Raw genomic sequence first — 23,202 nt, forward strand, 5'->3', positions numbered from 1 at the left:
TTTCCACTAGTGCTTAATTTGATTTTGCAAGATAAGGAGAAAAGAGAGAGCCAAACAATTCTATTGCAGTTTTGTGTCATCAGGGGATGGACTATTCTAATTTGGCCCAGTCTCTTTTTCCTTCCCAGACCCTAACAAGAGGCAATTTTGCCTCTATCCAGATCTTTAATGGTGCCCGGGTTGGAGAGAAAATCTTGGGTTAGAGGCCCTCTGATGAAAAGTCCAGAATTTCAAAGGGCATAGGCAGCAGCTTTTAATTCAATTAAGCAAATACATTCTGAGTAACCATTACGGGCAAAGCACAGTCCTAGTTACTACAGAGGGAAAAAGGACAAACTTGCGAAGCCTATAATCAAGCATTTTGCAGCCCCTTCCCTTAAAAGAGCTTAATACCTATTTATCCCATAAAAAGCCTACAATTACCTTAGTTTCAACTCAAAGATTTAGAGCCAAGGAGTCAATTGGAGTGAGCTTTTAAAGTGATTTACAGTGGATCGGGCTGTGGGCCCCTGAGTAACACGCAGAACAGTATGCTGGCCACTGGGAGTGTAAATTTAAAATCTTGACTACTGAGGAAATTTGTTTTTTAAATGCTTTCCTCTTATCTTTCAGGTACTATTAAATTAATAGGATTTCCAGTGTGGACCGCAGGTCTGGACTGGGAGATTAAAAGAAGGTGAGAAAGCAGTTCCTGGAAACTAAATGGCTCAAGGCAAACTGTGGAGTAAACACTGTGCTGTGGGCTGTCCCCCTGTCATCAAACCTCTCCCAGCTCAGGGTCTCCGGTTCGGCTCCCTGTCCCACATGGGCTCTCAGCGAGCTGTCGCAAGCTGCCTTCAATTGTTAACCCTATTTAGCTGTGTCACCCTGATCTGCCTTTTGTTTCTCTACCTTTAAATGAACACAGTTTACTTTCCGTAGTCAAATAAACTATGGAGAGGTCATTTGCTTTTGTTTTGCTGTGCCCTGATGTTTTCATTTAAAGAATACGTAGTCTCAGCTTTACCATGACCTATACTCCGTCGCCCTGCCCTATGGAAGACAGTAGCCCTCCTCACTAGAATTCAAGAACAAAACAGCACAAGGAAAATTTCCTGACTGTGAATGTACTGGGACAGCAGAACAAGGTGGAAAATTCCTGCCATTCTAAGTATTCATAAAAATAAACCATAACTCAGAATGCTTTCCCAAGGTGAAGCTTCCACAGTGTCTATGTCAACCTGGCCACTGCTGGCCGATGGGCAGGACTGGCTTCAGGAAGGAGAACGCACTCGAGTGGGAGGCACAGGGCCTGCGTTCTGGTGTCGCTTCTTCCACATGCTAACTCTGTGACCTCAGGGCAAAGCGTTCAACCTCTCTGGACTTCAGTTTCCTCATCTTTAAAAAGAGGATAATAATAGCAGCTGTAAGGTGGTCATGGGTCTTGAACATAATAAATATGCAAGAATTAAAAAAAATTATAAACAACTGGATACAGGTATAATACTGTCAGAAAACCTACTGCCCTTCTTGATATTTGGCTTTTTATGCAGCAATATCCCACAGAAGTTTTCTTTTTCTATTAGCTGATTCTACTCTTATGGTTTAGCTAAAAGGGGAAAAAAAAAAACCCATCTTGAGATAGTCATTAAAATACATTAACGGGTGATAAAACTTTTCCCAAAATATAACCGAGTGCGGAAAGAGTTACACATTTCTGTCCAGTAATCGCACACCTTTCCTGCAGGGGTTCATTTGAAAATAAACGACAGCATAAGAAGGCTTTCAAGGGCTGGGACAGTGTCTTCTGAATGTTCTGTGGCTCTTACTACCCTAGGAACCTGCTGCAGATATTATACTCAGAGTCAGACCCTACCTGTGAAAACTGCGGTACAGAGATGTGACCCAGGTCACAGTGCAAGTTGATGGCAGAATTGGGACCAGAATTCAGGCACAGTTATATTTTGTTTTAATATAATTCCAAGTTGCTTTCTCAGTTTCCTATCAGGGAAGAATTTTGCTTCTTGGAAAACTTGACTCAATCACCATTATAACCCACTCTGGGTTTCCTAAACAGTGGTCATCAATGTGCCTGCAGATGTCTGAGAATGCATTGGGGTAGCCCCGGCTGCTCAGAGCCTCCAAGAAGATAAAATTCATACACACAATAAAAGGACAGAGCTTCCAGTTCCCAGGAATAATCAAGACAGTGCTGCAAGGAAAGAAAGTTAATATCTGAAATGTATTTTTATACCCCACGGAGAACTTCTAAGAGGTAATTTGAGTAGTTCTGAATGATATAATAATGGGATTAACTACCTTTTCCAAACCTAGGTCAGGCCCTTCCCAGAGAAAAGCAGAGCTGTTTGAAGGCATATAGATGTGGCCAGTTATTTCGATGCCAAGAAAAGACACGGATCCTGAAAGAGCGTGGTGGGATGAGGGAGGTCAGAGTTCATTTGTTCAAGTTAAGATGACCTGTACCTTTTTACACTATTCTCAAAAATTTTATTAGGAGAACTTGGAGTTTTTCCCTTTTCAAAATGTTTACTTACCCTATCTGAAAACACTTCCTTTCCTCTGTTTGAGACTCAGCCTGTGGTCGGTACCAGCCAACAGCTGAGTGGTATTCCGCATGTGTGTGTGTGTCTGTGTGTAACATGGTAAGTCATTTACTCAAAGGGAAAACAACAACAACAAACCCAGCCACCCCAAATGAAGACAGTAGAAGAGAACTAACTGATTTGTCTGTTGTCTTTCCTGTCAAGATCGCCCTCGCCTTTGCTTTGGTCAGCGGGAAGGACTTTATGTACGAGTCATACAAATGTTTTGCCAGGGCCCGGAGATCAGCAGACTCTGGGTTCAGCTGGTCGATATCACTGGAGATCTCCGCCAACAGCTTCTCCTTCTCGGCCTGTGGCATCCGCCCAAACCTGATGGCTACGGAGGAAGAGAAACGGCAGGATGAATGACTGCATTATTGTATATATATACATCACAACCTCTTTTATCCTTTTATTCATCAATGGACACTTAGGTTGTTTCCATTTCTTGGCTATTGTAAATAATGCTGTAATGAACGTGGTGGGGGCAAATGAATTAAGTTGAGTCTTACTAAAAATGTTTTTGTCCTTTAACATCTAAGGGGTGAACTTGCAGTCATATCAGGCTTTTGACAATGAGTAAGGCTTCGTCTCATGGTCAGTTTTCCACTTTTAACATGTTGATTTTACAACAGCTGTAGCCTGTAAACGAGACTTATATAACACTATTGCTTTTCATATGACTTTTGCCAATAAGTTATGTTTTTCCACCTCTCTTTCTTGAGGAAAAAAAAAATGTGCGCATTTAGAGGTTTTGCAGGATTTGGCAACCTAATAACTATCACTTTATTTTCCAGCTCCTCTAAAGTAAAACGAGGAGCAGCCTTATCACCACTATTAAGTAATTTTTCAGTTGGGGTAACATTTTTCAAACTATGTGTAAAGAATATTTAAACATTTGCCTAGGTTTCTTTCCAAGGTCGAGATGAGCAAGACACGTCAGCCTCACCTTCTGACCCTGAAGTCTTACTTGACAACATTTAATTCATTCACTGAACACACCTGTTTGATGGAAGACACTGGCTTGACAGACGGGGCTGGGAGACACAAGGATGAAAGGGACGCGTCTAGTAGATCCCAGATATAAAAGAGCCTAAATATACACGGATTATCCTCTCTCTCATGGACCGCTCTTTACCAGCACCTTCCTTTCCACCTAAGCCGAGTTTAAGCTTCTGACCCTGGCATGATCTCCCCCTCATGCTCTTTCCTCCACCACTGGACTTAGTGAAAGAGTCGTCTTCCCTTTCTGTCTTACTATTTATTTCCCAACCCACTGCAATCTAGGTTTTCCTCATTTAAATTCACCAGAACTTCGCTCTTAAAAGGATCCAAAGCTTTCCTCACAGTCAGATCTAGGGGCCTCTTCTAAGTGCTCATTCTGCTTGAGCTCCCTCCCAGCTCCCTCCCAGCCGTTAATACTGTTGACCTTCTCCACCCTCTTATTTCAAAATTTTCTCGCACTGGTTTGTGCTTTTCTGGCTCTCCTAGCTTTCTGGCTGCTATTTTCCAGACGTCTTTGACGGTGCCTCTTCCTTCACTTATATTCTGCTATTCCTAGTTTGACCTTCTCTCTAACTCAGAAAACGTGCTAATGACTCCTGCCCTCTCTTCCCTGAGATTTGGACCCTTATTTTTCACTTCTTCCTGTGTTCCTTTGCACATGGATGCTGGATATTCCATAAATACCTCAAATGCAACATAAAATCAAACTTTTCATTTTCCCCTCCAAACTGTCTCCTCTTCCTGTGTTCCTTTCTTGATTAATTCGCTCTATCACCCAAACTAGACACCTCGAATAATCTTTGACAACCCCTCTCTCCTTGGACACTTGTATTCATTGGTCACTGCTGAGATATTTCTCTCAATGCCATTTCTTCTCACCGTTCCCAATGTTTTAGATCACAATATTGCATTGGTCTTCCGATGGATCTCCCCGATTTTTCCCTCTCTAACTTCTCCTTTTTAGCTGTCAGTAGTTTGGTTTTTGGTAATACAGGTCTGATCACTCCCTCGCTTTATAAGAATGTGGTGCTACAGGAAAGGTAAGAAACACACAGAAGAGGAAGAATGGGGAATTAGAAGTCGGATGGAAAAGAAGGCTTTTGAACTGGGCCTTCAGCACCACATAGGATTTTGACAGGGAACGGAAGGACACAATACGCAGAGCCCCAGAGGTATTCTATCACAGGGCACTTTGCAGGAACAGCAAAGTACGCAGTTTGTCTGAAATGTAAGTGGAAAGGGCAGCAGAAGGAAAAGGAGGTGAAGGCTAGATTATGGGCGGTAATGAATGCCCTGCAGGTATAAGTACCACAGCTCCTTTAGGACTTTTTACTTTGTTATATTTTCTGAAAGTTAACATTTGGGTAATTTTTCCTCACACCACAAAGAAGATGAAAGAAACAAAAAGTAACATGTTGCAGTTTAAATTTGTTTGCCATTCAGGCTTTTCTTTTTTTGCTATATACATAGTGCTTCTGTTTACAAGGAAGGAGAGAACTACCTTAAAAATGCTGAATGACACAAAATTCTGTGAAACCATTTTTCTAGCATTTTATGAAGGCTGCTAAAAAATTATTTTGAAAGTTGTCGCTTTTTTTTCAATATAAGAAAAAAATCCATCATTTATATAATAGGATATCCTAATCAGTAAAGCTAAGGTTTCACTAACTTTTTACATTTATAAAAATTATTATTTTTGTCCAAATTGAATGGTATGGGGAAACCTAGCTGAATGACTCATAAGTAATATAAGTCAACTCTTCTTTACTTCAGATTTTTTTAAAAATGCACAGCCTAAACTTATTATTTTATTATTTAGTTCATACAAAAAGCAGCTCTTGAATATTAAATATTCACTAGTCAAAATTCTTAATGACTAAATTATCCTATTAAAAATAAAGAGGACACATTTTAAAAATATGATTAATGTCAGGGATCTTGACAGCAGGACTTTAAAACAGAAATTGTACTTTGAAAAACTATAAAAATGTGTATGAGTATCCATTTGACTGAAGAAGCAACATTAATATACAAGAGTATTTTTATTAAGATTCTACAGATACCAGCATCACTATTTCAAAGTGTAAAACAAGTAGTAGCTGATACAATGATCACTTAGGAATTTGGTTCTTTATTTCTGCTTTACTTTCACTTAGAGCTTTCCTCTATAGGCAGTGTCTAGACAGGGCATTGAGCCGATTGTGTTTGGGACAACTCAGGAAGACTTCGAGCCGTCAGCAGGATTGAACCATGGTCTAGAAATGATGGATTGTTAAATACCAAAATAAGTGGAACTTTGTTTATCTTGATCATTATAGAAAAACAAACACTTTCTTCCCAAAGCGTATCAATCCAACACCTGGGTGCTTCTTTTACCTAATGCTGGATATTTGAGAAACAACTATGTATCCAAATGGAAGAATTCTGAAATCATGTCCTTCTACGATGTTTAGACTACATGTCACAGTCAAAATGAAAGTTCCATTTGAAGATGGAACCATATACCATGAACCATTAATCAAATATACCATTTATACTTTCCCTAGCCCAGACTGCCCTGGATTTGTACTCTGGGGTTACATTGTTATGTGATCATCAAACAGACTGACTTAAATTGCTGAGGAATTGATCAGAACATATGGGAGACCTGATTCAGGCACATGAAAAACATATAGGTGGAAACTTTTAAATTCAGGCAAATGACAGATGTCTAGATATTTGGAAGACCGTGGCACTGTCTGTAAGACATGGACCAGCTGGTTGAAAAGTGAGCTAGGTTGTTTGATTTACGTAGAATCATAGAATTTTCAACGTTGAAAGGACTTAGCAATCACTGATTTTTTAAAAATTAATTAATTAATTTATTATTTTTTATTTTTGGTTGCACTGGGTCTTTGCTGCTGTGCCTGGGCTTTCTCTAGTTGTGGCGAGCGGGGGCTACTCTTCGCTGTGATGCACAGGCTTCTCATTGCGGTGGCTTCTCTTGTTGTGGAGCAAGGGCTCTAGGTGCGCGGGCTTCAGTAGTTGTGGCACACAGGCTCAGTAGTTGTGGCTCGTAGGCTCTAGAGCGCAGGCTCACTAGTTGTGGCGCACGGGCTTCGCTGCTCTGTGGCATATGGGATCTTCCCGGACCAGGGCTCGAACCCGTGTCCCCTGCATCACTGGCAGGCGGGTTCTTAACCACTGTGCCACCAGGGAAGCCCGCCATCATTGATTTTAGTGATTTTCCAACAATACTTCCCAGAGTCCCCAGGGATCCTTGAAGGTGACTTCAAAGTCTCCTTCAAAGGTGGGAGCGGATGGCTAACGGGGAAGCTAAATGCCCTGAAGGGACTGAACAGAGACCAAAGAGCAGAAGGAAAAGTAACACAGAATGGAGAGAATTCACTTTGGGGGATGTTTATTTCTTCTCGTGTGTACTGTGAATAGCAAGGAGCTGATCCTGGGGGCTTCCCTGGTGGCACAGTGGTTAAGACCCCGCCTGCCAGTGCAGGGGACATGGGTTCGAGTCCTGGACTGGGAAGATTCCACATGCTGTGGAGCAACTAAGCCCGTGCGCAACAACTACTGAGCCTGCGCTCTAGAGCCGCGAGCCACAACTACGGAGCCTGCGTGCCACAACTACTGAAGCCCGCGTTCCTAGAGCCCGTGCTCCACAACACGAGAAGCCACCGCAATGAGAAGTCCGCGCACTGCAATGAAGAGTAGCCCCCGCTCGCTGCAACTAGAGAAAGCCCGCACACAGCAATGGAACACCCAATACAGCCAAAAATAAAATAAATATTAATATAAAATATTAATATAAAATAAAATAAAAATAAATTAAAAAAAAGAAAATACCAAAAATAGTATTAAAAAAAAAAAGGAGCTGATCTGGGTATAACCCTAGAAACCTCTTTTGATAAGTTGGTCGGTTATTACATTGAGGTCCATTCACATAAACCATTAAGAAAAAGACTTTCTATAAGAACGGAAACCTCATTACTGTTGGCCTCACACTGGCCAGAGCAAGGAATTTTAAGTAGTTACTACAATATCCTAGAAAACTCTGTATTTGGAAATGTTTCCTTCATCAGGATAATAGACAGAACTAATCAAAACCTACTTGTTGAGTTCCCCTTCATGTGTATAGATCAAATGGATGTTTTCTTTTCTGTGCAACCCATTCCCATCAAAACCCATGAAAAAGGATTTTCTTAATCATGTTTGCAATCCTGTAAATGCTGAACTGCATGTGTTTGATGCCATGACATTTAATTTCTTTCTTTCTTTCTCTCTCTCTCTCTCCCCCCACCTTTCTTTCTTTCTTTTTGCCTGTGCATGAACTAACCAAACACTCTACCAAGACTGCTCCTCTCTCTGAATAGAGTAAGCTAATTGTCATAAGAAGTCAAAAGATGACCTTATTATCAAGTTCATGATAGCTTTCTTTGACTTTTCTGGAAAGATAAAATTATACCATCAATACTATATAGGTTGGACTTTAAATATTATTTGCTTATAAATAATAAGAAATAGGAGATGTATTTTATGTGAATGTGTGCAAGCACTAGGAAATATATTTTTCTTCAACATGAAAAGTGACAATTTTTAAAGGACAAAAAAATAAATAGCATTAAAAGCAAAACTGGCCTCCTTTCCTAGGCAGTCTTAGTAATAATGACCTTAAAGTCAAAGATTTCTTCATAAAGATAAAATAAGTTTATTGCAGGCTTCCCTGGTGGCACAGTGGTTAAGAATCTGCCTGCCAATGCAGGGGACACGGGTTCGAGCCCTGGTCCGGGAAGATCCCACATGCCGCAGAGCAACTAAGCCTGTGCGCCACAACTACTGAGCCTGTGCTCTAGAGACCGTGAGCCACAACTACTGAGCCCGCGTGCCACAACTACTGAAACCCACGTGCCTAGAGCCCGTGCTCTGCAACGGGAGAAGCCACCGCAATGAGAAGCCCGTGCACCACAACAAACAGTAGCCCCTGCTCGCCACAACTAGAGAAAGCCTGCATGCAGCAACGAAGCCCCAACGCAGCCAAAAAAAAAGTTTATTGCAACTTGATTGCATCACCTAAAATATAACCCTTGAATTGAAAATGTACCCTTATGTTTTATGAAGTCTGAAATAAAAAGGAAACTGATGGAATTAAACCAGCAAATTATCTTGCAATTAATGACTGCAGTTGTATACACAGCAGATGTAATCAACTGTTGAGGAAAGTTGGACCAAATTTCCATCCTGTCTAGTATAGCTGATGGATCTATTCAAAATACATTCTTGCCTTTAGAGGAAATGACCCCATATTATGATACAAATATAATTTTGTAAACTACTTGTAAAGGGTAGAAGATCAGTTCAATTAGTGATTCCCAAATATCTTGATTTCTGCTATAAAAACCAAACATCTGCATGATGGAACAAAAATTTAATTTTCACAGATGCTTTGGAGTCCTTATAGATGAAGACTGACTTCAAATATTATATCTTCTTAACCAAATTAGTTTGGAGAGAGGAAAAGGTAAAAGAAAAAAAAAACAGGGTATATGATGACATGAGACTTTGGATTTAATTTGATTACTTTGGCATTTTATATCTCTTGAACCCATAATTATTTTGGAAAGAACTGACTAATTCTTGACAAATATAATACTACCAAATTACATCAAAATTATTTTTTGTGAGCCAGTCAACCAATAAGAGCCAGATTAAGAACTATTTCTTCAAACAGGGCTGTCTTCCATGATGTTACTGAGTTAGTGCTACAGTTCATGAAAACATGGGTCTTCTACAGTCCTTCCCTCAAGTCGACATTCCAAATCATAAGCCTGACTTTAGATACAGGTTTAAAAAGTAGAAAGTTTTACTCTCTTATGTTACTATGGATACATGAAGTTTTGTGAAACTTTAAAATATTTGCTTAATCCACATATTGTATGCTGCATAAAGTCAAGGAGAGTGTTCTACTCATTTTTGCATAGTAAAGAGAAAAAAGGACATATATGTAAATTCTGATATACCACTTAAGTTCCATATCCAGAAATCAGAATTTTCTTACATTAAAAGTAGAAACTACTATATATAAAATAGATAACTAATGAGAACCTGCTGTATAGCACAGGCAACTCTACTCAATACTCTGTAATGGCCTATATGGGAAAAGAATCTAAAAAAAAAAAAAGAGTGGATATATGTACATGTATAACTGATTCACTTTGCTGTCTACCTGAAACTAACACAAATTTGTAAATCAACTATACCCCCCAAAACTTAAAAAAAATAAAGTAGAAACTACTGATATATATAAGTAAAGTATAATCTGTTTTTAATACTATTAAAGCAACACAAAAAATTAACCACAACTATCATTACATTTGTTTCAGAATACTACAGTTATTCCCATTACCTCCCAGATTTCCCAGTCTTTTCTCCCATCATGGCAGATGCTCAACTATAAGAGAGAAGGATTCACATTTAAAGCTGAAAAATTCTGACCTAATTGAGAAACGTTTTATCAGCATTTAGTATTCTGAAATCTGGCAATCTGTGGAAAAACTGTACACGTTTTCAGCAACGGCCCTCATGTCTACTGATCTGGCAGCCATAATGAGAATAATAAAGTATGTGGCACTAAGGGTTCACTTACCATTATGAGACATCCCCACAGCAAGGCATTTCTGAAACCGACAGTACTGACATTTATTTCTACTTTTTTTGTGGATCCGACAGTTAAGATCACACCTATCATAAATAAGCTTCAATCTGATTGTCCTCCGGAAGAAACCCTGCAAAGGGATATGGAAAAAAAGGAAGCAAATTTTGAATGTTTGGGACAATGGCTAAAGGTACACTAGCCTGGGTATCAGAGGCTAAGGTAGGTTCTTGACACATTCTGTCACTGGTGACTTTAGATAAATCACTTAATCTCTTTCAGTTTTCTCTGCTATAATATAAAGAACCAGAGGATCTCCAGTATCCTTTTTTTAGCTCTTAGACAGTGACCACAACCCACTGATGTCATTGAATGCATCTTGGCTCTACATCTGGATTTCAGCAAGCTCTAAGAAGTGCTCTGGATTTAATGTAATGCAAATAAAACACCATGTAATCAGTTCAGTCTCTCTGTAAATCATTCCAACAGCATGCCCCAGCCTTATAATTGTGCTAAGCAGTTTGGCAAAGTTATAGTCATTTCATTCTAAAACATGAGCAGGGCCAATAAAAATCCACATGTGGATAATTTTTTGGAATTCTCTATGTTGCATAATTTCCTACAGAATTGGTTTCATTTATTTATGCATTTGAAAGAGTGCTCCATAAACGCTGTAGCCTACAAACAAGAAGAGATAACAGAAAATAACATGAGAAGTAATACATAAATCCTCAGAAAATTGACAGCTATCTCAAAATAGCAAATATGTCCATTTGAGGCTAATTGAACTCTGCTACATTTACATATTTTTGAAAGACCTGAAAAAAAATTCTAATGAGAAACATTTTCTTACTCCATTTTTTTTTGTTGTTGTTCAGAATATTCCTACTCATTTCTATTGTGCTCATCTTCATGAAACTCATTTCTTAATTCTTTCAAATTTATCTGGCCCTGTTTGATACAAAAAGCACTGAATTAGGACTGACTCTACCACTGACATGCATTTTGACTTTCTCCAGATTTCTACCTTGAACTCTAGACAAGTATGTTCAGCTGCTTACTTGACATCTTTACTTGGAAATCTAACACCATCTCTAACCCAGCAGGTCCAACTGTGAAGTCCTAATCATACCCTGCAAGCTTATTTCACTGCAGCTCTCTCCACCTCAGCTGATACAACCCCATCCTTGAAGTCACTCTCAACTTCTTTCTCTCATGCGGAAAGCTCTTGCTCTAAATACACAATTGCCTGTTTCCCTCACTGCCTTCAAGTTGTGCTAACACCTCGACTTCTCAGTGAGGCTTATCTACCTTATTTCATACTGTGGCCTGTCCCTGTCCCCACCTCTCCTTGGCAGTTCTTGTTCTCCTTTACTCTGTTCTTCTTTTTTCCCAATAGCCTTTATGACTTCCTAACATACCATATAATTTACTTATTATATTTATGTTTATATTCTGCTCCTCCCCTACTGTCCAACTAAAATTGTGAGCTCCCTGAGAGTAAGGGATGGTCTCTTATGCCCCTAGATGTAACCCAAACTCCAACAACAGTGCTACATTAAAATCTGTTGAGTAAATGTGTGTGTCGTTTAACTTCCTTTCTAGGCCATCTCTGATATTTTGTGATTCTAAACCATGACTGAGATATTACAAGGCCACTGGCACACTCTTTTCCTTTCAGTTTTTGTTGCTATCTTATTAAAGGTAATAATTACAAACATGTAGGAAATACATGTAACTACAAAACATAATAAGGTAATTATCACACATGAGCCCATTGTTCAACCCAAGATTTAAAATCATAACCAGCCACTTGCATGCACATATGAGTTCTTCCCTTATCCAACTCCTGCCTCTGTGGCCTCTTGAAAATATAATCATTATCCCCAATTTTGAGTTTATCATTTCCTTGACCTTTAAGAAAATATAGTTTTATCACACAATCTATAAAACTAAATAATACATTGCTTAGGTATGCTAGTTTGGGGGCTTTATTAAGTAGTATCATACTATATACAGGTATTACAAATATATTCCCCTCTCTATGACTTACTATCCTTGAAGTTTACTATTTCAGTCTTTTTTTTTTTTTTTTTTAACTTGTAAACCTTTTCATTTTGCTCTCATTCTTGAAAGATCACAGGGCACTCAGTTTTTCCTCTTAACACTCTGAATTCCATCGTCCCTGTGCTTTCATTGTTTCTGTTGAGATGTTGGTTGTCAATTGACTTTGGTTGCATTTATATATTCTCTTTGTTTTTCATATTCTGCAGTTTTACTGCAGTGTGTCTAGCCATGGATTTCTTTCATTTATCTTCTTGCACATGGTTTCTGCATCATGGTTTCACTTGTTCATCAGCTCTGGTACTCCAATTAGTTAAGTGTTAGAATTTCTTTTCAATCCTTCAATATTGCCCAACTTCTCTTTTATATTTTTCATCTTCTTACCATTAATTACTCATTAATGTTGATCACGAAGGTAAACATCAGAAGAGCCAAATAAGATGACAAAAAATATATAATTACAATGGCAAAAGTAAGTAAAAGCAAACTCTTCTCACCAAAGTTCATCAGTAAGAAGAGTTCTGTACATTACTCTACTATTCATCACTAAAGAAGACATACTTTTAATATTCAAAGATCCTATGAATACTTAAAGAACTAAAAGAGGTTTCAAATTCTAGCAGATTCTGGGTAGGACATATTCTTTAAGACATTGTTGGTCTCATTTTAGTAATTTCTTTGCATATATCTTTCAGTTAAGTAATCCTTTCTTCTCCTGTTTCTAGTATGCTAATTAACCCTTGCATTGAATTTTTATTTCAATGATTGTATTTTTCACTTTTAGAAGTTTCACCTGTTTTCAAAGCTGTTGGTCAGATAGTCTATTATTGCTCATTCATTGCTATGATTCTGCCCTCTATCTTTGAACAATTCATACACAGCTGTTGTACATTCTGTATCAGGCAATTCCAATATCTGCTTTCCTTGGGTAGGGGTGGAGAGGTCTAAGTCTGTTTTTTTGTTTATTTGTTTACTTCTGGTGAATGTCATCAAGTTGATTGCCTACTTATGTGCTTGCTGACATTTTATTTTGAACTCATTTCTTGACCTTAAACTGTGAGAATCCTACAGGGTCTAAATTGGGAATTCTTTCCTCCAAAGAGAATTTAAAGATTCTTCTGTTGAAAGCCAGGAGTGCCACTGGCTTATGACTATTTCAGACTCTCTTGAGAATTGTGGCTCAACTCAGAAGCCCCAGACTCAGCTTCTCCTCACTGACAGCTCAGAATACTGACATAGGCATCTACCTGTGGGGCAATGTTGCACCTCAGTATTCCTGTGGGCATCTATCATGAGGAAACTCTGCCCTGCCCCTCCAAGTATGCCTGCAGCTACATCTCAAGACTTAGGATTTGCTTTTTTGTTTGTTTTGCTATTAATGTTTTGGAGAGTTTTCCCTACCTCTTGCGAGATCACTAATATCTCAAACAGTATGTCCTGTGTACGGTATGCTGGGAAGTTAAGCCTCTTTAATTCTCAAAGGGTTCTAAGAAGTTTTAAATATTTAAAAGCCATTTTTCCCCCAATGATTCACACAAGGCTAAAGTACAGAACTGTTGTCACTGATAAATATTGGTGAGAAATTTTGTTTTGATTTTTGCTATTGTGACCATATATATTTTATGATATCCTTGACTGCTTCTCTGATGTTCACTGTTAAAACCTAATATTAGTGGTTGAAAATGCTGCTTGGCTAGCTGCCAGGTCCCAGAGTACTCACTTATTTGGCATGGTTGGAGAGGAAGGCTTTTTAATAAGAGAATTATGTTTTTTAAGCTTAACCCTTATAATGTGATTTTTTGTTTTGAATCCTATGATGTCTTTCAAAGTGTATCACATTCTTTTTGTAATGATTCCAATGTTGAAGGATAATCATTCTGTATATCATTTACGTACTGACTATGCACCGAAAATCTTGAACTAAATATATACAGACTCCAGCACAAGCTTGGAACTTACTTTTACTTTTCTTTTAAGACTAAGTTCATGATAACCAACCGTTTTCTTACAATTTGACTCTTTCAAGAAATCTAGAGAGGAAGATACAAGGCTCTCAGTGTTTCTTCTGTAAAATTATTTCTTGACTTGAAGAATGAAGCGGGCTTCTCAAAAGTCTCTTCATATTGCCAATAAAGAAACACTCTCTAACAACACTCTTTTTTATTGTGTCAGCGTCCATAAAATGGTGTGCAATTTCAACAGCTCACAGTTCTGATTATCATGAAGTCTGTGAACTGGTGTGATGGAGATGCATCAGTCAGCATTTCAGAAAATTGTTTTGTGTATATTTTTATTATAAAGTCCTTATATTTGCTTGTGAGAACGTAATGCCCATTTTGGAGGGGGGGGGTTTTCTGCTTTAAAAAAAAATTTCTCCAACCTCTCCTTCATTGCTTTACAAGTAACAAAACATCAGGTGCAATGAGACCTAAGAGTGGTATTGTTAAGTTTACAATGAGATTAAACGCCCTGCATTCAGCTTTATCATAAAATGGTATGGCCCATAGAGGCTGAATCAACGAGCTGCCACTGGCATATGGGAATATACTAAAAACTCTTTCTGAGGTAGGAATACAAAAAATACATAGAAATACAAAAACAGATTACACTGTATTGTATGGTAGATTGTGCTTCCTTATGCCTTTAGCTAAGTCTATGGTTCTAAAATGATCTTTCACTAAAGACACAAAAATATGATGAAAACCTACTAGAGAAAAAAATAAGTGTCCAATTTGTAAGCAATAAATGCCAGCTTAGCAAGCTGTAGAGTTTATTAGTCTTTCAGTAGCTACAGGTTATACATTACCTAAATCTGTAACGTTAATAACCAAATACTCCATCACTGTTTCCCTGTAATCCAAACCCAATCTTTTTATTCCTATCTGAATTTTGGCAAGGATCACCAACATAAACCTGTTCCACTGGCACTGTAAAGTTGTTTAAGAAGACCTACTGACAGTTATCTTAAGGATTATAACTATTTTTTGCAATCTATAAATTAGTTTGCAGGTTTGTGGTCAACTGTATTTTAATTATGGGTATATCCCACATTCTACTGAAATGACAAATGTTAAATTGCCAAAGCACCTTTCAGAAAACACATACAGGTGAGTCTTACACATGTGTTAATTTCATTTTCACTGAGTATTGTTGATGACCTAAGGTGATATCTTTGATTACTGACAGCCACTGGTCTAATTTAGCTGCATTCAGAGTGTGGCAGCAATTCTGTTTAACTCCATAGTAGCAAAGAATGAGTCAGTATGTCTTCAGCCTCATTCCTTGTAACAGTGGTTCTCAAACTTTTTGGTCTCCATACTCCTTTACTCTTGAAAATTGCTGAGGTTTCCAAAGAGCTTTTGTTTATGTGGGCTATACCTATTAGCATTGATCAGAATAGAAATAAAACCTGAGAAATTACTATGTACAAGAACACACAGGCCACATTCCATCAGGCATCAGAACTATGCTAACATTCCATGTCATGCAGTTTCTGGAACACTCCACTTACACTCCTGAGAGAATGAGAATGAAAAAGGCAAATAACAACTTATTATTATTATGAAAATAGCGTCAACCTCATGGGTGTCTTGAAAGGGTCTTAGGGACCCCATTCCCAGACCACAATTTGAGAACTGATGATTTATACTTGGAGAAGCCAAATTACATTATTCCTCTAACATTTTTCTTGTTCTTAACTTTAAAATGACCAGATGTCTATTTTCCCTTCCAAGGATAGCATAACCTTCCCTGCATTTTAGTCTAGGAAGTCTGTAATCTATATTTTGAATGGTTTCCAAGTTACTGCAGGTTACTATACAATACTGTTAATTTTTTTCTACTGCTTTTCTTTATTTGTTTATCTCTGGTAGGTGAAGGACTCCCCTAGATTCATCAGATTTTAAGTGTTTATTCTCCATTTTTGCCTTAGAACATTTCTGTTTGTAACTCGAGGGCACTTGGGTTTTCTTCTCCCTGTTTTCTTTTTGCTACTTTTCTTCTTTGCTTTCTTTTATCTTCTAAGTTTTTATGCCCTCAGAACTTAGCTACTTACAATATTTGTCTTTCAACTTTTAGCTGTTCTCAGAAATGTTAAAACTCTCTACAGGCAGAAGCAAGAAGAACTACAATCCTGCAGCTTGTGGAACAAAAACCACATTCACAGAAAGATAGACAAGATGAAAAGGCAGAGGGCTATGTACCAGATGAAGGTACAAGATAAAACCCCAGAAAAACAACTAAATGAAGTGGAGATAGGCAACCTTCCAGAAAAAGAATTCAGAATAACGATAGTGAAGATGATCCAGGACCTCGGAAAAAGAATGGAGGCAAAGATCGAGAAGATGCAAGAAATGTTTAACAAAGACCTAGAAGAATTAAAGAACAAACAAACAGAGATGACCAATACAATAACTGAAATGAAAACTACACTAGAAGGAATCAATAGCAGAATAACTGAGGCAGAAGAACGGATAAGTGACCTGGAAGACAGAATGGTGGAATTCACTGCTGCGGAACAGACTAAAGAAAAAAGAATGAAAAGAAATGAAGATAGCCTAAGAGACCTCTGGGACAACATTAAATGCAACAACGTTCGCATTATAGGGGTCCCAGAAGGAGAAGAGAGAGAGAAAGGACCAGAGAAAATATTTGAAGAGATTATAGTCGAAAACTTCCCTAACATGGGAAAGGAAATAGCCACCCAAGTCCAGGAAGCGCAGAGAGTCCCATACAGGATAAACCCAAGGAGAAACACGCCAAGACACATGGTAATCAAATTGGTAAAAATTAAAGACAAAGAAAAATTATTGAAAGCAGCAAGAGAAAAACGACAAATAACATACAAGGGAACTCCCATAAGGTTAACAGCTGATTTCTCAGCAGAAACGCTACAAGCCAGAAGGGAGTGGCATGATATACTTAAAGTGATGAAAGGAAAGAACCTACAACCAAGATTACTCTACTGGGCAAGGATCTCATTCAGATTCGATGGAGAAATCAAAAGCTTTACAGACAAGCAAAAGCTAAGAGAATTCAGCACCACCAAACCAGCTCTACAACAAATGCTAAAGGAACTTCTCTAAGTGGGAAACACAAGAGAAGAAAATGACCTACGAAAACAAACCCAAAACAATTAAGAAAATGGTCATAGGAACATACATATCAATAATTACCTTAAACGTGAATGGATTAAATGCTCCAACCAAAAGACACAGGCTTGCTGAATGGATACAAAAACAAGACCCATCTATATGCTGTCTATAAGAGACCCACTTCAGACCTAGGGACACATACAGACTGATAGTGAGGGGATGGAAAAAGGTATTCCATGCAAATGGAAATCAAAAGAAAGCTGGAGTAGCAATACTCATATCAGATAAAATAGAATTGAAAATAAAGAATGTTACAGGAGACAAAGAAGGACACTACATAATGATCAAGGGATCAATCCAAGAAGAAGATATAACAATTATAAATATATATGCACCCAACATAGGAGCACCTCAATACAGAAGGCAACTGCTAACAGCTATAAAAGAGGAAATCGACAGGAACACAATAATAGTGGGGAACTTTAACACCTCACTTACACCAATGGACAGATCATCCAAAATGAAAATAAATAAGGAAACAGAAGCTTTAAATGACACAACAGACCAGATAGATTTAATTGATATTTATAGGACATTCCATCCAAAAACAGCAGATTACACTTCTTAAGTGTGCACGGAACATTCTCCAGGATAGATCACATCTTGGGTCACAAATCAAGCCTCAGTAAATTTAAGAAAATTGAAATCATATCAAGCATCTTTTCTGACCACGCTATGAGATTAGAAATGAATTACACGGAAAAAAACATAAAAAACACAAACACATGGAGGCTAAACAATACGTTACTAAATAACCAAGAGATCACTGAAGAAATCAAAGAGGAAATGAAAAAAATACCTAGAGACAAATGACAATGAAAACACGACGATCCAAAACCTATGGGATGCAGCAAAAGCAGCTCTAAGAGGGAAGTTTATAGCTATACAAGCCTACCTCAAGAAACAAGAAAAATCTCAAATAAACAATCTAACCTTACACCTGAAGGAACTAGAGAAAGAAGAACAAACAAAACCCAAAGTTAGCAGAAGGAAAGAAACCATAAACATCAGAGCAGAAATAAATGAAATAGAAACAAAGAAAACAATAGCAAAGATCAATAAAACTAAAAGCTGTTTCTTTGAGAAGATAAACAAAATTGATAACCATTAGCCAAACTCATCAAGAAAAAGAGGGAGAGGACTCAAATCAATAAAATTAGAAATGAAAAAGGAGAAGTTACAACAGACTGTGCAGAAATACAAAGCATCCTAAGAGACTACTACAAGCAACTCTATGCCAATAAAATGGACAACCTGGAATAAATGGACAAATCCTTAGAAAGGTATAACCTTCCAAGACTGAACCAGGAAGAAATAGAAAATATGAACAGACCAATCACAAGTAATGAAATTGAAACTGTGATTAAAAATCTTCCAACAAACAAAAGTCCAGGACCAGATGGCTTCACAGGTGAATTCTACCAAACATTTAGAGAAGAGCTAACACCCATCCTTCTCAAACTCTTCCAAAAAATTGCAGAGGAAGGAACACTCCCAAACTCATTCTATGAGGCCACCATCACCCTGATACCAAAATCAGACAAAGATACTACAAAAAAAGAAAATTACAGACCAATATCACTGATGAATATAAATGCAAAAATCCTCAACAAAATACTAGCAAACAGAATCCAACAACACAGTAAAAGGATCATACACCATGATCAAGTGGGATTTATCCCAGGGATGCAAGGATTCTTCAATATATGCAAATCAATCAATGTGATACACCATATTAACAAATTGAAGAAGAAAAACCATATGATCATCTCAATAGATGCAGAAAAAGCTTTTGACAAAATTCAACACCCATTTAAATAAAAACTCTCCAGAAAGTGGGCATAGAGGGAACCTACCTCAACATAATAAAGGCCATATACAACAAACCCACAGCAAACATCATTCTCAGTGGTGAAAAACTGAAAGCATTTCCTCTAAGATCAGGAACAAGACAAGGATGTCCACTCACACCACTATTATTCAACACAGTTTTGGAAGTCCTAGCCACGGCAATCAGAGAAGAAAAAGAAATAAAAGGAATCCAAATCGGAAAAGAAGAAGTAAAACCGTCACTGTTTGCAGATGACATGATACTATACATAGAGAGTCCTAAAAATGCCACCAGAAAACTACTAGAGCTAATCAATGAATTTGGTAAAGTTGCAGGATACAAAATTAATGCACAGAAATCTCTTGCATTCCTATACACTAATGATGAAAAATCTGAAAGAGAAATTAAGGAAACACTCACATATACCATTGCAACAAAAAGAATAAAATACCGAGGAATAAACCTACCTAGGGAGACAAAAGACCTATATGCAGAAAACTATAAGACACTGATGAAAGAAATTAAAGATGATACCAACAGATGGAGAGATATACCATGTTCTTGGATTGGAAGGATCAATATTGTGAAAATGACTATACTACCCAAAGGAATCTACAGATTCAATGCAATCCCTATCAAATTACCAAGGGCATTTTTTACAGAACTAGAAGAGATCATCTTAAAATTTGTATGGATACACAAAAGACCCTGAATAGCCAAAGCAGTCTTGAGGGAAAAAAACAGAGCTGGAGGAATCAGACTCCCTGACTTCAGACTATACTACAAAGCTACAGTAATCAAGACAATATGGTACTGGCACAAAAACAGAAACATAGATCAATGAAACAAGATAGAAAGCCCAGAGATAAACCCACGCACCTACGGTCGACTAATCTATGACAAAGGAGGCAAAGATATACAATGGAGAAAAGACAGTCTCTTCAATAAGTGGTGCTGGGAAAACTGGACAGCTACATGTAAAAGAATGAAATTAGAACACTCCCTAACACCATACACAAAAAGAAACTCAAAATGGATTCGAGACCTAAATGTAAGACCAGACACTATAAAACTCTTAGGGGAAAACATAGGAAGAACACTCTTTGACATAAATCACAGCAAGATCTTTTTTGATCCACCTCCTAGAGTAGTGGAAATGAAAACAAAAATAAACAAATGGGACCTAATGAAACTTAAAAGCTTTTGCACAGCAAAGGAAACCATAAACAAGACGAAAAGACAACCCTCAGAATGGGAGAAAATATTTGCAAACGAATCACCGGACAAAGGATTAACCTCCAAAATATATAAACAGCTCATGCAGCTCAATATTAAAGAAACAAACAACCGAATCCAAAAATGGGCAGAAGACCTAAATAGACATTTCTCCAAAGAAGACATACAGATGGCCAAGAAGCACATGAAAAGCTGTTCAACATCACTAATTATTAGAGAAAGGCAAATCAAAACTACAATGAAGTATCACCTCACACCAGTTAGAATGGGCATCATCAGAAAATCTACAAACAGCAAATGCTCGAGAGGGTGTGGAGAAAAGGGAACCCTCTTGCACTGTTGATGGGAATGTAAATTGATATAGCCACTATGGAGAACAGTATGGAGGTTCCTTAAAAACTAAAAATAGAATTACCATATGACCCAGCCATCCCACTACTGGGCATATACCCAGAGAAAAACATAATTCAAAAAGACACATGCACCCCAATGTTCATTGCAGCACTATTTACAACAGCCAGGACATGGAAGCAACCTAAATGCCCATCAACAGACGAATGGATAAAGAAGATGTGGTACATATATACAATGGAATATTACTCAGCCATAAAAAGGAACGAAATTGGGTCATTTGTCGAGACGTGGATGGATCTAGAGACTGTCATACAGAGTGAAGTAAGTCAGAAAGGGAAAAACAAATATCGTATATTAATGCATGTATGTGGAACCTAGAAAAATGGTACAGAAGAACCAGTTTGCAGGGCAGAAGTTGAGACACAGATGTATAGAACAAACGTATGGACACCAAGGGGGGAAAGCTGCGGGGGGGGGTGGTGGTGGTGGTGTGATGAATTGGGCGATTGGGATTGACATGTATACACTGATGTGTATAAAATTGATGACTAATAAGAACCTGCTGTATAAAAAAATAAATTAAATAAAATTCAAAAATTAAAAAAAAAATTTCAGAAAAAAAAAAAACCTCTCTACAAATATATGATGAATAGAATCACAGTGAAACTATTTGCTTAAGCCTTCTAGTTTTCTAAGTGTTTTACCAGCCCATAAAAATAATAATTTATTGTGGAAACTTAACCAACCATACTTTTATTTATCAGCATAAATTACCAAGATGACCAAAAGTGAAAGATTTCTTTGGGTATTTCTCAGAATTTAGCCACAATTTACTCAAAATTATATAAATCTAACTCAATAAAATGACATGTTCTTACTACTCCTTGGGAACATAATGATTTCATATAAGATCACAGATATTTTAGTTTGGTTTCAATCACAGAATGAATGGGTTTTCGTGTTTTAAACGAAAGCCATCTCTTGCCAGTAGTATTTCAAGGAGTCATTTTGGAATTTTAGAACTTAGAGATGAATAAGAAGCCCTTGGGGAGCTAATCTAACCAAGTTGTTTTACACACAAGGTGTCTGAGGGCTGAAGTGCTCATGTGATTGGTTAGGGACCTTGGGCAAGTGGCCAGGTGACCACTAGCTTGTCTCTTTCACTTTATTAAGTTGCCTTTGGAGTAATAAACTATTGGACTGAAGAGGTTTTAGAGATCACCTAATTCAACACCATCATTTTATACATGTGAAAACTTAGGCAGAATATGGTTTAAAAATGATAATATGCAAAAGCATCTTGCACAATATCTGGCGCATAGTAGAAATTCAATAAATATTAACTTCCTTTTTTGGCCCATGGTCCAGTTAGGAACCCAGATATTCTAACACCTACCTAACTGCTGTCATATATCTTTATTCTGAACAAAAAAGCCCAACTGAGGATTGAATCTGATCTTACCTTTTATAAGCAGCATTATTTTATAAGGTAAGTATTTATGAACAATTTATTCTGAGCCCTGGAGTATATAATAAGTACCATTCGATTACTATTTTATTCATGGAGCCTATTAGAATCAATTCTTTTAAAAGACTAACTACATTTTAAAATATGAGTAGAGGGACTTCCCTGGTGGCTCAGTGGTTAAGAATCTGCCTGCCAATGCAGAGGACACAGGTTCGAGCCCTGGTCCAGGAAGATCCCACATGCCGCGGAGCAGCTAAGCCCGTGCGCCACAACTACAGCGCCTGCGCTCTAGAGCCCGTGAGCCACAATTACTGAGTCTGCGTGCCACAACTACTGAAGCCCGCACACCTAGCGCCCTGCGCTCCACAACAAGAGAAGCCACCACAATGAGAAGTTCGCGCAATGCAACGAAGAGCAGCCCCCGCTCGCCACAACTAAAGAAAGCCCGCGCACAGAAACAAAGACACAACGCAGCCAAATAAATAAATTAATTAATTAAATAAATTAAAAAAATAAAAATAAAATAAAATATGAGTAGATTAACACTTTCTTAATAATTGGGCAGAATATTACTAAATGAACTTTCCAAAATACCCTTTTTCACAAAGAAAAGAGGTGAGGAGAAAGAGTACCTCCTTTCCAAAATAGTTACATCGCTTTGCCTGCTCATAACACATAGCTCAAACTGATGCTGGAATAAGAAAGCACAGAGCACTGGTTTAGGAGTCATAAGATATATGTTCTGGTCCTGGCTCTGCCACTTACTGATGGATGACCATGGGCAAGTCTCACTGATTCATGATTTCTACACCTGTAAACTGGCCATAAATAAGCTTGACTTTATAGGACTGTTCTAAGGCTCAAAT

General features: G+C 37.8%; 1 protein-coding gene across 5 annotated transcripts in view; it reads right to left on the reverse strand.

Moving 5' to 3' along the window:
- The window catches only part of PPARG (peroxisome proliferator activated receptor gamma), a 131,530-nt gene that overhangs the window by 27,225 nt on the left and 81,103 nt on the right, over nt 1-23,202 (reverse strand). For all 5 annotated transcript variants that reach the window (XM_082347933.1, XM_082347934.1, XM_082347935.1 and 2 more), the window contains 2 exons: nt 10,225-10,363; nt 2,720-2,919 (listed from right to left, as the gene is read on the reverse strand). In XM_082347933.1, coding sequence (XP_082204059.1) covers nt 2,720-2,919; nt 10,225-10,363 — 339 coding nt within the window. The remainder of the gene's footprint in view (nt 1-2,719; nt 2,920-10,224; nt 10,364-23,202) is intronic.

The sequence above is a fragment of the Balaenoptera borealis genome (genome assembly GCF_965194805.1).
Source record: "Balaenoptera borealis genome assembly, chromosome: 12".
NCBI classification, from domain to species: Eukaryota; Metazoa; Chordata; class Mammalia; order Artiodactyla; family Balaenopteridae; genus Balaenoptera; species Balaenoptera borealis.